Source organism: Lipophrys pholis (genome assembly GCF_963383615.2).
Source record: "Lipophrys pholis genome assembly, chromosome: 21".
NCBI lineage: Eukaryota > Metazoa > Chordata > Actinopteri > Blenniiformes > Blenniidae > Lipophrys > Lipophrys pholis.
In genome coordinates, this window is record NC_137649.1 from 7,155,385 (window position 1) to 7,172,391 (window position 17,007).

The window sequence follows — 17,007 nt, forward strand, 5'->3', positions numbered from 1 at the left end:
TCTGTATAGTTTCAGAATCCTGATATGAGGGTTTGGGGGGACACGTGTGATGCATTTTATCTGATTCTTGCTGTTATCCAGTGCATAACTTCTCGGTTTGTGGCGAGTAAAATGGTAAAAGATCTGAGTTGCAGGGTAGATTCGAATTCAAAACAAAAACTGTAATCCTTCATTTGTGCTGACATATACGTAAGCCAAGACACATGCATGTTGTCAATCTCATGACATCTAACATTTTTCCCAGTCAAACAATCCATTCACACGACTCACCTGCCAACTCGCATGTTGTCTCCGTGGAGTACTGAAAATGGTCTTCTTGGCCAAGATGCAATCACCACAAACTCCTAGACAATTGAAACTCATTTTCAGAAGTGTGTCGAAGGTACTGGAACTGGATCTGATAGTCTTTTTGTTGTCCAAACAGAGCTGCCAGAGAACTGGACGGACACCAAGGAGACTCTGCTGGAGGGCATGGTGTTCAATGTGAAGTACCTGGGTATGACTCTTGTGGGCCAGCCCAAAGGAGAGGACATGGCTTCGGCCGCCATTCGCAGAATTGTCACCACGGTGAGTGCCAGCTCCCCTTATGGCTCCAGTAGCCTTGTAATGCCGCCATGACATCTTAGGCTTAATGAACCCTGGATTTCATCAGCAAGTGTCGCTTGTACTGAAGCCTGCAAACAGCGTTGCTAAAGAAATTTTCAGGTTGGATCAGCACTTTCCTTTGAAAAAACTTTATTTCATAGATGACACGGTGAAGATTACTGTTTAACCGATGCTTTTTAATAAAAACTTTCGATGTGCGTTTGTGAAACCCTTTATCAGGCAAGCAATTGTATTTGTTAACTTCCAAATTTATTCCTGTTGCTGTCATCTGACAATAGTGATTTGTTGACAGTCACAGACTGAACGAGTAGTTACTTATTGTGGTTAACATGGAGGGATGTGTCATGCACATCATCTCTGAACAGCTCAGCTTCATACGTCTCTTAATAACATAAACCCTGTTGTGTTTTGGACCCTTTCTTTGCAAAAGTGACAAATGCCACTCTATTCAATAAGAAACTACATGAACAACAAAGCTTGTGCAAAAATACAGGATGTCCATTTTCAAATACTGAGTTCATAATATTTTGAGTTTATTCTTTCTTAAAAGCTCATGAATGCTGTCGTACAATAGTGAACAGTCTTGTACAGGATGTAGCAAAAACAATTGCGTAATCCCAAAAATCTGTATGAAAAGTAAGATAATACCAGATTTCTTTGTTTTTTCTGTAACTTGTGAAACATTTGGGATTTTAGTTGGAAAAATATAACAACCAACTGTAATTTTCCTAGTTTTTTCAATGACTTCCTGGAAAGGTTAAAACTGCTGTGCACATGTTCGGAACATCTTAAAAGGACTTTAAAGGAGATTTTACCGTTCGCAAAGGTGTCAAACATAAGGCCCCAAAACCAGTGATGCTCTTGGAAAAGACAAGCTCCCCCGTTGCTATCAAATTAGCCTCAAAGCCATGTTGTCCAGGTACATTTAGAAAAACTAACATGCACAATGCAGCAGCTATATATATAAGTTATTTCACTGTATTTTGTATCAGAAGATTTCATTAAAATTGGCTTTATGTTGAGATTGTGGTAATTGTTTTTTTTTTTTGTGTAAATATCAACATTTTCCTCACATATACTCTGCATCACAACAAAGAAAACTTCAAAAATTTAATTTAAAGTTTATTATTGTAGTATTCAGTGCTGATGTTGCAGGCGTCTGCGTTTTCTCTCCGGTTACCACGCAGGGCAAATAATATTTACACAGAAAAGATTTTAAATCAGATGTTATGTGAAATATTTAACTGCCTTCTGGCATTACTTTCAAACTGATTAATCACTCAGTGTCATCTGCCTCCAACTTTCTGTAATTTGCTTGCTGTGAAGCCACACATGGGTTATGTTTATGCCAAGGTCACTATATCTGCATCGAGATATAGCCGCTAATCCGGGATTATCTTGAGTTTCACATGTACTGCAGCGAAATCACTGTTATGTTTTCTTAACAAGACTGAGCCACTCAGGATTTCTCACTAAGGTTTTCAAATAGAATAAATGTTACATTTACATTTTAAAGACATTAATTACTGGTACATATTTTACTCATAGAAACATGTTTTTGCCCGTGTCTGTCATTTTCACACACAAATACATCACATACATGCGTTACAATGGGAACGTCTAATCCGTTGAAGTCTTCCTCTGAAGAATGAACAGCCCAGCACGGCAGGCTAATCACCAAACCCCCTGCTTCTCAATTAGAGGTTGAACTGAATCTAATGGCAGGATTAAGATTTAATTGATTTACACCAAGACAGAACGAGAATGTCTGTTGTCTCAATGTGTTCCCTTGGAAACCAATCAATCCGAATGGCGATTACTGAATAAATGTATGACTTTTTTTTTTCCATTTGCTACACGCCTCAGTCAGACATGATAAGACGAGGCAGAGGGACCAAACACGTACTGTAGAGGCTGAACTTGGCATATCTCAGGCTGACAGATTGGGTTTGTGCCTGGTGGCATGACACTTTAAATATGACAGCAGAAACTATAGATGTTAGCACTTCCTACATGATGGAGTCTGCCGCAGCGCCGGTTACACGTCGGAATGCAGTTTTCCTTGTGTCTGCTCAGAATCTGCTGTTCATTGTCATCACCATGGTGGAGTTTTGTTTTCTACATAAAGTTATGGCACCAAACATCTTTTCCCAGAGAAATACTGCTGTTTGTTTAAGTCACGATCCCATGAAGTATCTTCCATTGCTTCCCGCCACTGTTGGCTTTATACACTGTATATATCATCTGTTTCAAAACAAAAGTTCTTGCACAGTGTGGTTGTTTCTACACCTTATCCCTGTATTCCACTGTCAATCCACGGATTTTTAGCCTATTAGCTGCTCTTATCTGCTTTTTAACTGCACGTTAAGGGGGTCATTTGTCAGTCTCAACAGGCGCTCTCAAAGACCACTGGCTCAGCCCGATGGTGATACTCTCTGAATCTCCAGATGGTGCGGAGCGGCAGGGGGAGTCCATGGCTGCCAGCCCGACCTCGAGTACTCATTCTGGGCTACACATTACAGCTTTTCTCCCCCCGGCTCTGTTGCCGTTTATAATTTCCTTGCATCTCTGAGAAAAGGCAGGCGGCTTAATTTGTTTTGCCCGTCAGAGTGCTCCCAGAGTGAGAGTTGTGTTGTTCACTGACAGTTAAGATTCAATGTCAACGTCGCTCTTACCTATACCTGAGGCAAGATGTCCTCCATCGGATTTTAATGCCCATCTGTGTGTGCTTTTGTACGTCGTACCCACAGGCTCGAGCCAGCGCTAAGAAATTTCGGAAAGTGACACTGACGGTTTCACCTAAAGGCATCGTCATCACCGACACGGAGACGACAGACCTTGTAGAGAATGTCTCCATATACAGGTACGATCTTGGTAGAAGAAGTGGGCAAAGAAGCGATTTCAGTGAAAACATGAGGAAAGTGGGGTATTTTCCCTCTTTGCTCGTTGCTCGGGCTCCACCCGCAGAATTAAATGAAGCAGTGTTGTGCTTGGAGCTATTGTGATTCCCATGTTAGATCAATTCACCCGAAAACCAATAATAGGACGCCTGTGGCGAACGACTGAGGTTTGTCTGTCTGTCCCAGTGTGTTGATGAAATCTAACATTTTTAGCACCTTGTTTTGTGTGTGTGTGTGTGTGTTTGTGGGTGTGTGGGTGTGTGTGTGTGTGTGTATATGTGTGCTCGTGTGCGGCTTTCCCTCTCTGGATAGGTTTCTCTAATATAGACTTGGCTCCATGTCATCAAGGATTACAGTCTAAAGATCTTATGGCTGGACTGAGATTATAGAGCGAGCTGTGATGTAGGCAGTGTGTGTGTGTGTGTGTGTGTGTGTGTGTGTGTGTGTGTGTGTGTGTGTGTGTGTGTGTGTGTGTGTGTGTGTGTGTGTGTGTGTGTGTGTGTGTGTGTGTGTGTGTGTGTGTGTGTGTGTGTGTGTGTGTGTGTGTGTGTGTGTGTGTATGCGCTTACGTTCCCATATTGGTCTGCATCCCCTTCTGATCCACCTTATCAGTGCAAACAGACCACCAGCCAGGGGAACCTTGTCTTTGATCTCCTCCCCGTTTCCTTCCCCCCCTTCCTTTATGCTGTCTGGAAATAAATCTATTTCTTTTCCATAATATCTTAAGCAGAGCTCCAACTGCAGGAATATTGACAGCTAATTGCTCACTTTAAACTTCATGCTTCTGGTCTTGTGAACACTTTGGCATAATGGCATGGGGGAGAGTAAAAGGCCACATACAGTGCCGGGGTTGACTGAGGATGCATTTATCCCTTCTTGTGAGACCCCACCCCCACTTTCCTGCCTCTCTGAAGCCTTCTTCTCCTCTGCCTCCTCCCCTTTTATCTTATTTTTTTGCACATAATCCATTTGTTGGCCAAGAAAGCAAGTGGAGGGTGAAAGAAGCAGAAGAGTGGATCAAATCAGGGCTGCGTTTATTGAGCATCGTGTGTGTGCGTGCGCGTGCGTGCATGCACGTGTGTGTCTTATGTATGGAAATATCTGCATGTTGAACTTAACAGTGAGTGTGTATTTATATAGCAGGAGGTTCTCATTGTATAATGACAATAAAGACATTGTAAGGTATGTAACATAGGGGAGCTGATGTTACTCTACTATGTATATTCAATATCCATTCACATTTAATGTACTGGCATTTTACTTTTGACGAGTTGAGCCTCGACAGAGAAAATAAACTGTTCTAATTAAATGTTGTGGAAAAATGTTTTTACTTCCCACAGCTGAAGAAGTTGAGAAATTGTACAAATGTGTTTTTCTCACTTTGGACATCTTCGTGCTGAGCTTAGGTCAGCTCAAAGCTCACCAGTTACTTTACAGGCTGATATGAACTAGACCGGGGGGGGTCAGACACATTTTAGTTCAGCGGCCGCATACAGTCCAATTTCATCTTGAGTGGGTCAAAAAATAGTGCCATAATAACTTTTAGATTTAAACTTTAAAATACAAACTCACCCTGACCGCATAGCTTTGAGGCTCGTGTTAGTTTACTAGCTCTCACGGCAGCATCACCGATGTCTCAGCTTGGGTCTCAGTGTCTTAACGATTCCCACCACTCTTAAGAAATGTGTTTAAAAATAAGAAATCTGTTTTCTTTTACATTTTTACAATTTGACTCCGTATTGAAGCCTCCTGCTGGCCAGTTTTGGTCCGAGGACCTTTGCAGAGCAGCAGCAACTGTGCATGTGTTTGTATATAAAACTTTCCCCTTGGTTCCAGAAAAAGTCTGTTTCTAGAGCAACTTATGACATCTGCTGTCAAAAACTTTGCATTTTACATGCATTGAAAAGAACATCTGTGGGCTGGTTCACCTTCCTTTCAGGTTGAGCACATTGAGCACATTTTAATAACCATGATCCTGGCCTGGTTTGATTCGTATTTTGCACTGTCAAAATTCCTAAGTCTGGTAAACCGTGGTAGAGAAATAAGAGTGGTCTGATGCATGAATTTGGTCTATCATAACAGCGTGTGTGAATGTGTGTGTGATGTGGGAGTTTGATGAATGCAGCCACTTACTGGATCAGTGGACAAGAGGCTGGTTTACTTTGCAGTATTGATGTTTCGGAGAGGCGTTCAAGTGCAGTGCCTTCCAAACCTGATCTGGATCCATATGTGGAATACTAATACGGTCCTCTGCGTTATTTGTCCTTTTAAAATCAGTTGTTTTTTTCTTTTTTAAAAAACATGCAGACAGCGACACTCTCTGTGAGCAGAACATTGCGAGGGTGTTCCGCCTCCATCTGGGCGAGTGTTTCTGATTCATATTCTGACAAGAGCTCTCGGTGACCAAGCAGCATGTCAATCAGTGAAAACACGAGGGTCAGAAAACGACAGCTGAAATATTGATTGATGCCTCACCTGGAAGTGATGCACGTTGTTCCGACGGGCTGTCAGATTAGTCACAGGCGTCTGTAGGAGGAATAATGTCGACTCTCCCCATCGTTTTACAAAACATGTTTTGTCTTTTGTGATTGCTCCCCTGCAACAAAAGCGAATGACTGTTTTTCATCAGTGCACTTAAAATGTGTGCAAAGTTGAACAAAAGTAGTTATTTTCTGTGTTCAACAGCGCACCTTTTCATTCAGTATATATATATATATATATTTCTCTATATATATATATATCTAAAGAAGAATGTGAGGCTTTGATGTATGAAGGCCTATTGAAGCTTTGTACTGTAAATATTTAAATATTTCCAGTGATATTCCCTCCTCGCCTCACAAATACCGGCGCACTGCACCGGTGAGCAGATCAAAGGCTGCTGGTCCTGAGAGCCTCTTTGGAGTTTTGATGCAGACTGACAGCTCGGCTGCTGTTGTTCAAGCTCAGAGAAAACTCGTGTCACACTGTCAATTATTTCTTTCCCCGTTGTTGTTTTAAGCTGAAAGCTTACAGTGTGAAAACGATCCGTTGTTTCGAGCAGAGGTGACGGCAAATGACTAATCAAACGATTAAAGTGATTATTTTTCTCCTTTTAATAAGATTTAATTCAAGCCGTGTTCTGCCTGCTAAGATGTTAAAATCAGATTAGATCAGATTAGATATGCCGTCATTTATCTCGCAATGGAGGAATTCAGCCAGCAGCTGACACATTGAAAACGGTGCAAGTCCAGACAGAATAATAATAATAATAAACATAATTATATATACATGTTATTAATTTTTCTATGCATGTATGCACATATGAATATTGTTTATTTATATGTTAGAAAGGGGGCTATATATATGTGTAGTATTCCTAGTGAGCATTCATTATTACCCTTGTTATTCTTATCATAAGGAATTTACATGATGTATTGCATTTTCTCCACCAAAATCTTACATTTTTTCCACATAAATAAGGATACTCTGTATTCTAGTTATACATTGTGAATGTACCACCCTAAAATAGCTTATGCACAACCACATATATATACTTTTGAATGCAGGACTTAATTTAGAATTCCTATTGAAGACTTTCTTTCTGTTGAACACATGATTTCACACAGAGGTCATTGTCAATATTCACGCTGGCGATGTTATGGTCTCTGTGGAGGCTCTTGCAATGTTTGGGGGCACATGCTTGTCAGACATGTGTACTGACCTATTTTCTCATTTCGCTTACAGCATAATGTTCTTGGAAAGCAAAACATTGTGGAAAATGAACAGATTTTCTTGTTGAATGGCATTTCTAGACCTATTGTATGAGTTAAAAAAAAAACAAAACAAAGATTGAATCAATAAAAACTGTTGGGCTGTTTTGAAAATGAGTTTTTAAGGTTGAATATTTGCTCTGTTTTGTATTTTTATAGTGACAAAGCTGTATAAATGAGTTACTATTACCTCACCCATTGATTTGACATTGATTTTATGTGATTGCAACAAAAACTAGCTCGGATTCAATGAAATGTTTGTTGATGGTCGAGCTTTTTTCCCCACAAATGTGTTATTCTTCTATTCTTTTGCTGAAAATGCATTAAACACATTAACAGTACAGACGGGAAACTCTTGCACATACAGCGTATTTTGATGAAACCTCATCATATTATCCCGGTCAGTTTTGCAGTGTTGAGGAGAAAAACAAGTTTCTTTTGCACATCTTGAACCATTAATGATGAGACAGAAGCCCCAGCCCTCTCTGGACACCCTCGTTTGGCCAAATAATGCTGGGAAATGATGGCATCAGCCTCAATTTGCAGTAAGAGTCACTGGAGTGGAGTTGCATGTTTACTCAGGATGTTGTTTGCAGACCTTGGTTTAAGAGCTTTAATAATAACTCAGAATTGTGTGCAACATTAGTGGCAATTTAGATCATATATCACTGCTGGTAATAGACGCATACACACATTAAATATAAAACTGTCAAGTATTGTGATTTTGGATGAAATAGTGCACTTCTTATGGTTTTGAAGATATTGATGGCATGAGGAGATAAAAAGTTTTGACTTCACAGAGGTGAATTGTTCCGCTGCATCCAAGAATAGAATAGTTCTGGAATGCAGTAGTAAAGCCAGGTTTGCATACGTCACTGCAGGAAATCAGTTGTAAACAAAAAACAAAAAAAATTCTACTCGACTGTTACAACTCTGTATCAGCCAAGGTAAGCTTTGTTGAAATATCCGAATTCCTTTCTGTCAGTGCAAAATTGAAAGTGTGAGACTATAAATTGATCTCCCCTGTGACTGTATTGGACTCGGGACCTCATTTCCAGCCGCCACCCTTCCTCCCTCCTCGATCTAATATCTGGTTTTCAAGAAATCCAATTGTCTGCAAATCCAGTCACAGCCAGCTCGCTGATTTCCAACGGTTATCTGCAAAACCCATCCAGACAAAGACCACCGAGCCATTTTGTTCCTCCACAACAGCTGGTACGGGTTCAGCGAGGCGTCGGACACAAAGCCAATAGATTTGCTTTGTCAGATTTCATGCAGGCTATTAGAAGCCGTATCGATCCAGAGTCACACTGTGTGTCCCGTCTGCGGTTGTTACCCGAATCGTCGGGGTGCGTCCTATTTGTTGCTTTAAATAGATATGGAAATGAGCCACAGAGAGTGATGCACTTGACCTTTGCCACGATCATTAAAGAACAGATTCGTTACTGGGAGGGGCATGTGGACGAGATCGGGTGCTTCTCCTCTCATTGTGGCTGTGGATGAAGTCTGACGCATGAGATGCCAAGACTGTTATTTCATACTCAACAGGACTCAGTCTGTCAGTTGATGTCATTATCATCACCATACAAGTGGATTCAGCTCTGACTGCATCACTGTATAATCAGACATCATTACAGTGTATTTATGAACTGTATGCAAAGGGGGAATCTGTGGAAGGCTGACACTAATTTGCTGCCCCACTTCAAAGGGAGGGCACTAAAATGGAATCATTTATTGGATCAAATAACAAGCATGAACTCATCAGCTCTCTCGTAACCAGCTAAGATTGTTTGCTGGCTTGCACCAACGATGCATGACCCACATAGAAATGCCCAGGACACCAGGCTCTGTGTTCCCCCCCCCCCCCCCCCCGCCATGCTCTAACTTAGATTTGGGGTTTAATTGCATGAAAATGAGCAGAGAAAAAGTTGAAAGGGATGGCCTATTTAGGATTAGTAAACAAGCAGAATGCATTGACAGTACCAGAACTACTCCGACTCTGTTTAGGACCTCATATGTTTGACTTCTGCTTCACTCTGAATGGGAATGTTTTCAGGGACATCGGTGCTCCTGCAGCTTTTTTGGCTCCAAGTTAAACACACTTATTCAAAGATTTTGCTTCTGACTTACAAGGTCATCCACAACTTGCCGGCCGCCCGTAGCTCTCATATCTCTATCAAATACACACATCACCACCATGCACACTCATCCTCCTCACTGTATTACCAGCCTGCCTGTCCACCAAAGGACCTAAAGCATCAGTCTGCCCCATCTTCATCCATACAAATGCTATTTGGATTTATGCATGTTTTTTCTATTTATTTATATAATGTATATTTTGCATAAAACACGTTTTATCCAAAATATAAAGTACCTGCAGTTTCAAGCATCTCTCATGCGTCACCATTGCCCGCTCGTGGGAGTTAATCAACATATTATTCATAGCCACCGCTCTCATCAGGCCGTGATTGGCGACCTGATGCATATGCATAAAGAACAGCCTGAAAGCAAAGCCAATACATATGCAGTGTAGCTTAAATTTCTACATGAGGTTTAAGGAGCATCAGCTCCTGTCGCTGATTCTTCATGTGTTTTTCTTTGTTCTCTCTGTGAGAGGTTCTTGGTTAAAAACTATGTTTTCCTGTGTGTGTGTGTGTGTGGGGGGGTTATTATAAATATTTTAATCTTCATATTCTGCTTCCATGATTATAATAATAAGAAGTTGTTGCAAGAGGTGATGACATGATGTGTACAATGTATAGGCATATACATACAAGTGTTGCTATATGGTCACCTTTATGTTCATATAGGTTATTGAGAAAGCATCATATCGTCTCTTTCAATTATATTTTAAGTAATTTCTACAGGCCGTTGGATGCCCAATCACTGCAATGGTATTTTCTGGTTACACAGAAGGCAAATCTACTACAATTACTTAGTTAATACTTCCTTGTCAACTATGTCAACTACAGTATATACATGATCTAATGTGTTAAGTGTTCAGATAGAACTGTGTTTATACTAATATATTCAGTCTTGATTTGATTAATTTATATCACTGTATATAGGTTAGGGGTGTGCAAGTGTACTGATATTCATATTCATTTTGTATTGGAATAATTGTATTGGAATGTTTACTGTATTACACTCTATTATAAATGTAATCGTTTTTTTTCTGTTACATGTTTTCTTCTTCCTGTTCCCCTTAAAGCAAGTTGACTGATGAGAGAAGCACTTTTTTATTGATTTACATATCAATAATTTTAATTTGTTTGACTTCACTGCTTCATTGAAAATAATGATCTCAATCACTCAAAGCCAAAGAAACAAACTAGCGTCTGTCCGCTGCAATTGCCAATGCATCATTATAAATGTTTCAACTAATTTTAAATGGAAAATATGTTTGTTTTTTTGTGTGTGTTATTTCTCTTGCAGAATCTCGTACTGCACTGCAGATAAAACTCAGGACAAGGTCTTTGCATACGTCTCTCAGAGTCAGTTCAATGAGACGCTGGAGTGTCACGCGTTTCTCTGCCAAAAGAAGAAAGTTGTAAGTGTATATATTGGAAAATGGGCATTCATATAGATCTATTAAATTCATGTTGTTTCACTTTATCTGTATTGTTGTTTGAATGTGTGATAAGGGTAAGAGGCTGCACTCATGACAGTAAGCGTTGTTTGGCTCCATCTTGTGGCAGCAACGCGAATGACACCCACCATGAGTGAGATGAGTTCATGAAAAATAGTGAAAACTCTTTACTTGACATCTAAAACTGAGAAAACATAAATAAACCATCTCAGCTAAACTATTTATGCGCTCGTATTTAACTGCAACGCTATCCTTGTTTATTTGACCCTCCTCCAGGCTCAGGCGGTGACGCTAACAGTCGCCCAGGCCTTTAAAGTCGCCCTAGATCTCTGGGAGATTGCTCAGGAAGGTAAGTTTTCTGAATGTCTATTTCAAACCACGCTGACCTCCACAATTGTGCTTTTTGCAAATTGTGGTGTAAGTGACCCACCTTCTTTCAACTGCAAATAAAATGCTTTAACATAAACAGGATACACATCAACCACTCAGTTGTGTTTGCAGACAAAAGCAAGAAGGCCAGGACCTGCTGTTCCTGTGCAGCCAGCAACAGACAGACAGAGACACCAGACGCTCAGTGCACACCAGCGGGTAAATTCATTGTGTTTTGTGTCTCTGCTTATCCCAATGAGCTCAGAGGCAAACAACAACAGGCAGGATTTCATGAGTGGAGCGTTGCACTGCTGAACCGAACACAACCGGGAGATTCCGCCTGCAACATCCACTGATGATTACAGAACAACTGAGAGGAGATATTATCCTAACAAGGTTAACTGTAAGATTCTCAGATAATGTCATAGTTGGAAACAGATGATTGAATTAAGTTAATCCTTATTTAAGTGAGTTTGTTGGTGAGTATTTCTACCTATTTTTCATGTCTGATAACTGTGACACAACAATCATTACAGAAGAGATAGTGAAATAACATTTAAGTTGTAAAAAACATTATTTGTTCATTAATTTTGAGTACTTTCTTTATCCAAAGCTGGACTTTTAAACAAGAGTACAAATATTTGCATTTTGATCACTAATGCACTCATTCACAGCCAATTTCACATCCTCTTTATGAGCTTCACGGGCTTGACTGTGTTTGGAAGTCACAGTTTCAGGGAAAAGCCCTCCGCATAAGCAGGGAGAACGTGAATATGACACGCAGACAGATCTCCGCTACAGGCAGGGTGCATCGTGGGATTTGACAGGTGGCTAGAGAGCCAGACATGAACAAGTATGACACTTAACACCATGTTTGTTTCTTAAAATATGTACATTTTTGCTTCGATTCAAGAGACAAATCTGCCCCCAGCGCAGTCAGCAGTTTCTCTCCGTCCCCACATTTTAAGCTGAGCAAAGAAAACTTCCCCGAGATTTTTGCCTCATACCTCACTGCAGTATTCCCTGTTGGGATGTGAAAGTATCAGCAATGTTCTCATGTAACACCGTGTAAGAAAGCTGATGAGTGTATTTTCTGAACTATTCTGTTGAACAAAAGTTTTTTTTTGTGAGAATCTTTTATTCCTCCTTATTTTGGCAACATTTGAAAAACTTTATTTTAATAGCGGGTTTTCTTGATGTCCAAATAATGAAAATGCTCCAGCCAACCCGGTGCTTTAATCTGGATTAAAAACGGTGTAATCTCAACATGCTGATGACAAAATCTGACTCTCTAAATGAATACAGTAACAAAGACAACTAGAACATGTTACAATTGTTAAACTAAGACAGTAATTAGATGGAAGTGTGTATCACGTCTGGCTTGAGGCTTTTATTTTGACACATCCAACAGTTTCCAATCAGTGTTATCAAGTAAATGTCACTATATTTGGTCAGATTCTGACTTTAAATGACCTTTCTACTTATATGTCCATTACCTTGAGACTTTCAGAGTTCGACCTCTGACACAAAAAAAAGCACATCCGGCACACACTGAGGACAAATCACCTAATTATGCCCTCTTCATTAGTCATTCAAGGGAGCGGCAGATTTTTAAGGACTTTCCGAAGGCTGTGACATTTATAGGTCAAATGTTTTCCCCTCCTCAGTGGCAGCGGAGGATCTACAAAATAGCTCCTAACTATCGACCCGTCGTGTTGGTAGTTTTAGATTGAGTTTCCCAGAATCTTTCAATTAAAAGTTCCTCAGTGACTCGAGGGCATCGAGGAGGGTGGGGGTGGAAACCTCGAGGACAGTCGAAGAAACTGCACAGAAAGAAGCAGGGACGTTTTTACAGAGATCTGTTTTGATTGTTCTTGTTGCAGCGATGACAAAGGAAGAGTTGGGGACAAACGAACTGTGTCCGCATGCAGACCAATTTTATCTTGAGTGAGCCGGGTTGGTAAAATAGTGCCGCAATAACCGTTTTTTCTTTGTTGTGGGGCAGAGTGTACGTGATGGAAATTGTCTACATTTTCAATAAAAACGAACAATTACTACTGAAAATGCAATAAAATCTCAACATAAATTCAAATGTAATTAAATCTTCTGGTGCAAAATACATTGAAATGTCCCAAAAAAATTCTTCCTATATCTGTTGCACTATGCATGTGTTTACAAACTCCCCCTGACCACCAGTGTTGTGCCCGCTACTTTTAAGAAATATTTTTAAAGAATCAAAGTTTTCCTTGAAATCTGTCACAACAATAATACAATCTCCTTTCAAGATGTTCAAATAATGTGCACTGCAGTTGAAGCTTTAACCTTCTGTAGGAAGTCACTGAAATTCTAAGAAAAGTTTTTATTAGCTGAAATTCAAAATTTTTCAGCGATTTCAGCAAAAAAACAAGAATCTGGATATTTCCTGCTTTTTCTTACTGGATTTGGTTGATAGGTCACACAATTATGGCTATTTGCATGAGAGCCAGCTGTGGGACGCTGGTTTCGATTTATTTATCGATTTATTTTATGTAATCTGAGCCTTTTATTGCTATATTCCTTCATAGTTTCAACATATATTTTATTTCATCAAAAATAGTGTGTCTTAAAATATAAAATAATTCATAAATCCAGACAATTGATTGTTGGTTTTTAACTGGAGGCCATAATTATCACATTTAAAATCCCCAAAATGATAGAAGCTAATTTATGTTGTGGGTTTTGGAAATAACTGACTAAGCAATAACTTATCACTTACATTCAAGACTTGTGCATATATATATTTATATATATAGTATTATATATACTCCTCCTCTCATGCATGGCGTCATCTCCCACAGATCCAGAGGCTCATAAGTCCATTGGGATGGAGAAGCTCCAGAGGCCGTTCTTCTCAGCTTCCCTCAGTTCGCCCTCTCCTCGCAGCAACCCCACTCGAAGGCGGCCAATCAAACACGACTCATGGGTAGGCCGCACAGAAACCTTTTAGTCATGATCAACTCTTAATTTTACTTCATCTGCAAGAAACTAGTTGTGGAAGCCAACAGAAGTTAGAAACGTTTGCTCCATCTCGCATACAAATGCAGGATAATCGGCACCCGTCTGTTATGCTGAACAGATTTGTGCGCTTTTTTACCCTGCAGGTATTTTCAGATGCAATAAAATGTGCATTTTGAGTTTCTGTTTCATCTAATCGCACAAGGACAGCATTCACTCTCTGACACCGAAGATGGAGCAGACATCTTCTGTACTCTTCTTCCAAACAATTCTATTTTTTAAGAATATAAAGTGTATAAAAGCTGATATTTACACATAAGTTTTTTTACGCTGTCGCCGTCCTAACGCTCAATAGCAGATTTTGAACACTAGGTGGCAGCACATCCATTTAAATGTCTTCATGAGCTCCAGCAGTCAAAACTCTCTCTGTTCATTGTTTTCACATTTCCCCCTAACTGGATTTTCCTCCAATTATGTGAAATCATACCTCATCAGGTAAATTAATTTAGATTTTCCATATCTAAATATCCTTGGGAATGATAACCTTTCTTTTTTTTTTTCAGTTCAGCTTGAACACAGTGTTATTTATTAGACATGATCTCTTATTATAAATATTGATTGTGGCACAGATAAAGTCATTGAAACAAGAATATAAACGTTTACAGTGAGATTTTGACAGAGGTCATAAACTCATTTATATCTCAATTTGTACCAAATAGCTGACTTGGTGGGGATGTACGGAGGTTTTACGGCTTTACAGAAGCAGCCACGGTATCATTTGTAGCACTTAATGTTCTGTATTGATTTATGTTTTTGTGTCACCACAGGATGTGGAGGACGGGCTCGACGACGCTTTCTCAAGGTAACCTTTCTCTTCTCAACGCGAGCCTGATAATATCGTCTAATTTATAAAACCACTGATAATTTTAATGGGGAAAGCAACAAAAACAGCTCTCTTCTCAACTAATGAATAGAAAGTAAACACAAGAATAAATTTGTGTTCGTGGCTTATTTGCAATAAATGTCATACCAATGGAAGACCTGTTTATTATATTAAAATGGTGACGGTTGTGAGGAACATGCATTTGTGGGATGAGTGACTGGGAAAATGTTCTCTGCCAAGGCCAAACCTCTTGTTTGTTGGTGTTTAGTGGATCCGATGGTTGAAGTCTAAAGAAATGTGGATAATTTAACAAAGCATTTATTTAACAGTCGCGTGAAGCTTTCATCCCGACACTTGATTGTCAAACCAAAGAAAAGCTGTTTGGCAGCTCATCCCACAAATGCATGTTCCTCCATTTAAAGAAGAAATGAAAATGCATTTAGAATTTCCAGTGTTACAAGCCAAGAAACAAAAATAGTCTCCAAAACACAAATCCTCTTAAGTTTGTCATTCTAAAATGAGACATGTTTTCCCCCTCTGGATATAGTTTTAACAGTTACAGTGAGTGTGATGCTCTATTGTCAGACAAGAAACAATTTTCCACATGAACACACATTTATTTATTAAAATGGGCTCACACAGAAACAGACACAAACAGAAACACTGAATAAATCTCCATTTCACAGGTAGGAAAAAGAGGAAAAAGAATGAAGCCTCGTTTATGGTTGTCTCTTGATGTGCAGTAGAAAGGATTCATATTAAAAAAAACAACAACAACAACTGTCTCTAAATATGTAAAGCCTCCGCTGTTAGAAACACAAATTGGCACAGCTCCTGTTGATTTTCACGTCACGCTCAGTGTTTAAGCTGACCTGGAGGACGTCCCTCCAACCTCATGTAACAAATGAGCTCTGTGACCAAAATAGAAATGATTCAGGTTTGGAGTAAAACAGATGTCAGGCCTAATGAACGGGGAGAAAAAAGAAAAAGCTATTTCAAGTAGTTGTTATTGACACCAGTTTTACATTATGGATTAAAATAGTCTTGTTTTCTGAATTGAAGCGTGAGTCCTGGTCACAGTTTGACGAGTTTAAGGTTTGATGTTGAAAAAACAAAAAAAAAAAACAGATGTCGTTACAATAATAGCAGGACTTTCTTACTTAAAGTATGCTTTTTACATACAGCTTGGATTTATTTATATTATATTGTACGTATTTGAAGTAGCTGACTTTTGAAAACGTTGGTCAGGATTGAATGCAGACCGTAAGATTTATTGTCAGAATATGTTTTCCTCTCTGTAGTTTCATGAGGGCATGTACTGTACATGCACCACCCTGTGACGGGTCACCGCCTGCTTGTGTTGAATACCCCACATGCAGAAATAGTGCGTAAGCAAAGACTTTCAAATCCTGCAAGGTCGGCGCGCTGCGACTGGAGCATCGGCACATAATGGAAACGACTGCTGCTCCTTTCATTGCTGGTGTCAACGCCACTTTCCCCACAGAGCTGTCACGAACACAGTGGGTTGTGAGGAGGACGTGAGCGCCGCAATATACAGTTAGAAGCATTTCATAAGTTTTAGTCACGAAGAGAGTGACACGCTGCAGAAACAGGCTTTTTATGGATTTGAGACACCAAAATGTAAAATGTACAACTTGACAGACATTGAAGATGTAATCATTCACACTGTCCTCTACTTTAATGCCCTTTATCCCGGGTGGCGTGTTCAGCAGCGACGTGATCCCTCTGCGCCGCGACTGAAATGCTGCTCCGTGTCTTTCCCGTCTGTTGAGTTTCTTTCTCTACCGATTGCTGTTTTGGCCATGGACGCTTCTCGGCGGGTGACGTGCCCAACCCACCTCCAGAGGCTCTTGGTGTGAAATGTGGACAGCTTTGGTAAATCCTTCTCGGTCAGTC

At 39.9% G+C, this 17,007-nt stretch overlaps 1 protein-coding gene across 2 annotated transcripts in view; it reads left to right on the forward strand.

Annotated features, from left to right (window-relative positions):
- The window catches only part of LOC308126299 (low density lipoprotein receptor adapter protein 1), a 42,717-nt gene that overhangs the window by 21,094 nt on the left and 4,616 nt on the right, over positions 1-17,007 (forward strand). For both annotated transcript variants that reach the window (XM_080490565.1, XM_080490566.1), the window contains exons 2-8: positions 425-567; positions 3,357-3,469; positions 10,691-10,805; positions 11,121-11,193; positions 11,346-11,432; positions 14,051-14,175; positions 15,035-15,069. In XM_080490565.1, the coding sequence (XP_080346691.1) occupies positions 425-567; positions 3,357-3,469; positions 10,691-10,805; positions 11,121-11,193; positions 11,346-11,432; positions 14,051-14,175; positions 15,035-15,069 (691 nt within the window). The remainder of the gene's footprint in view (positions 1-424; positions 568-3,356; positions 3,470-10,690; positions 10,806-11,120; positions 11,194-11,345; positions 11,433-14,050; positions 14,176-15,034; positions 15,070-17,007) is intronic.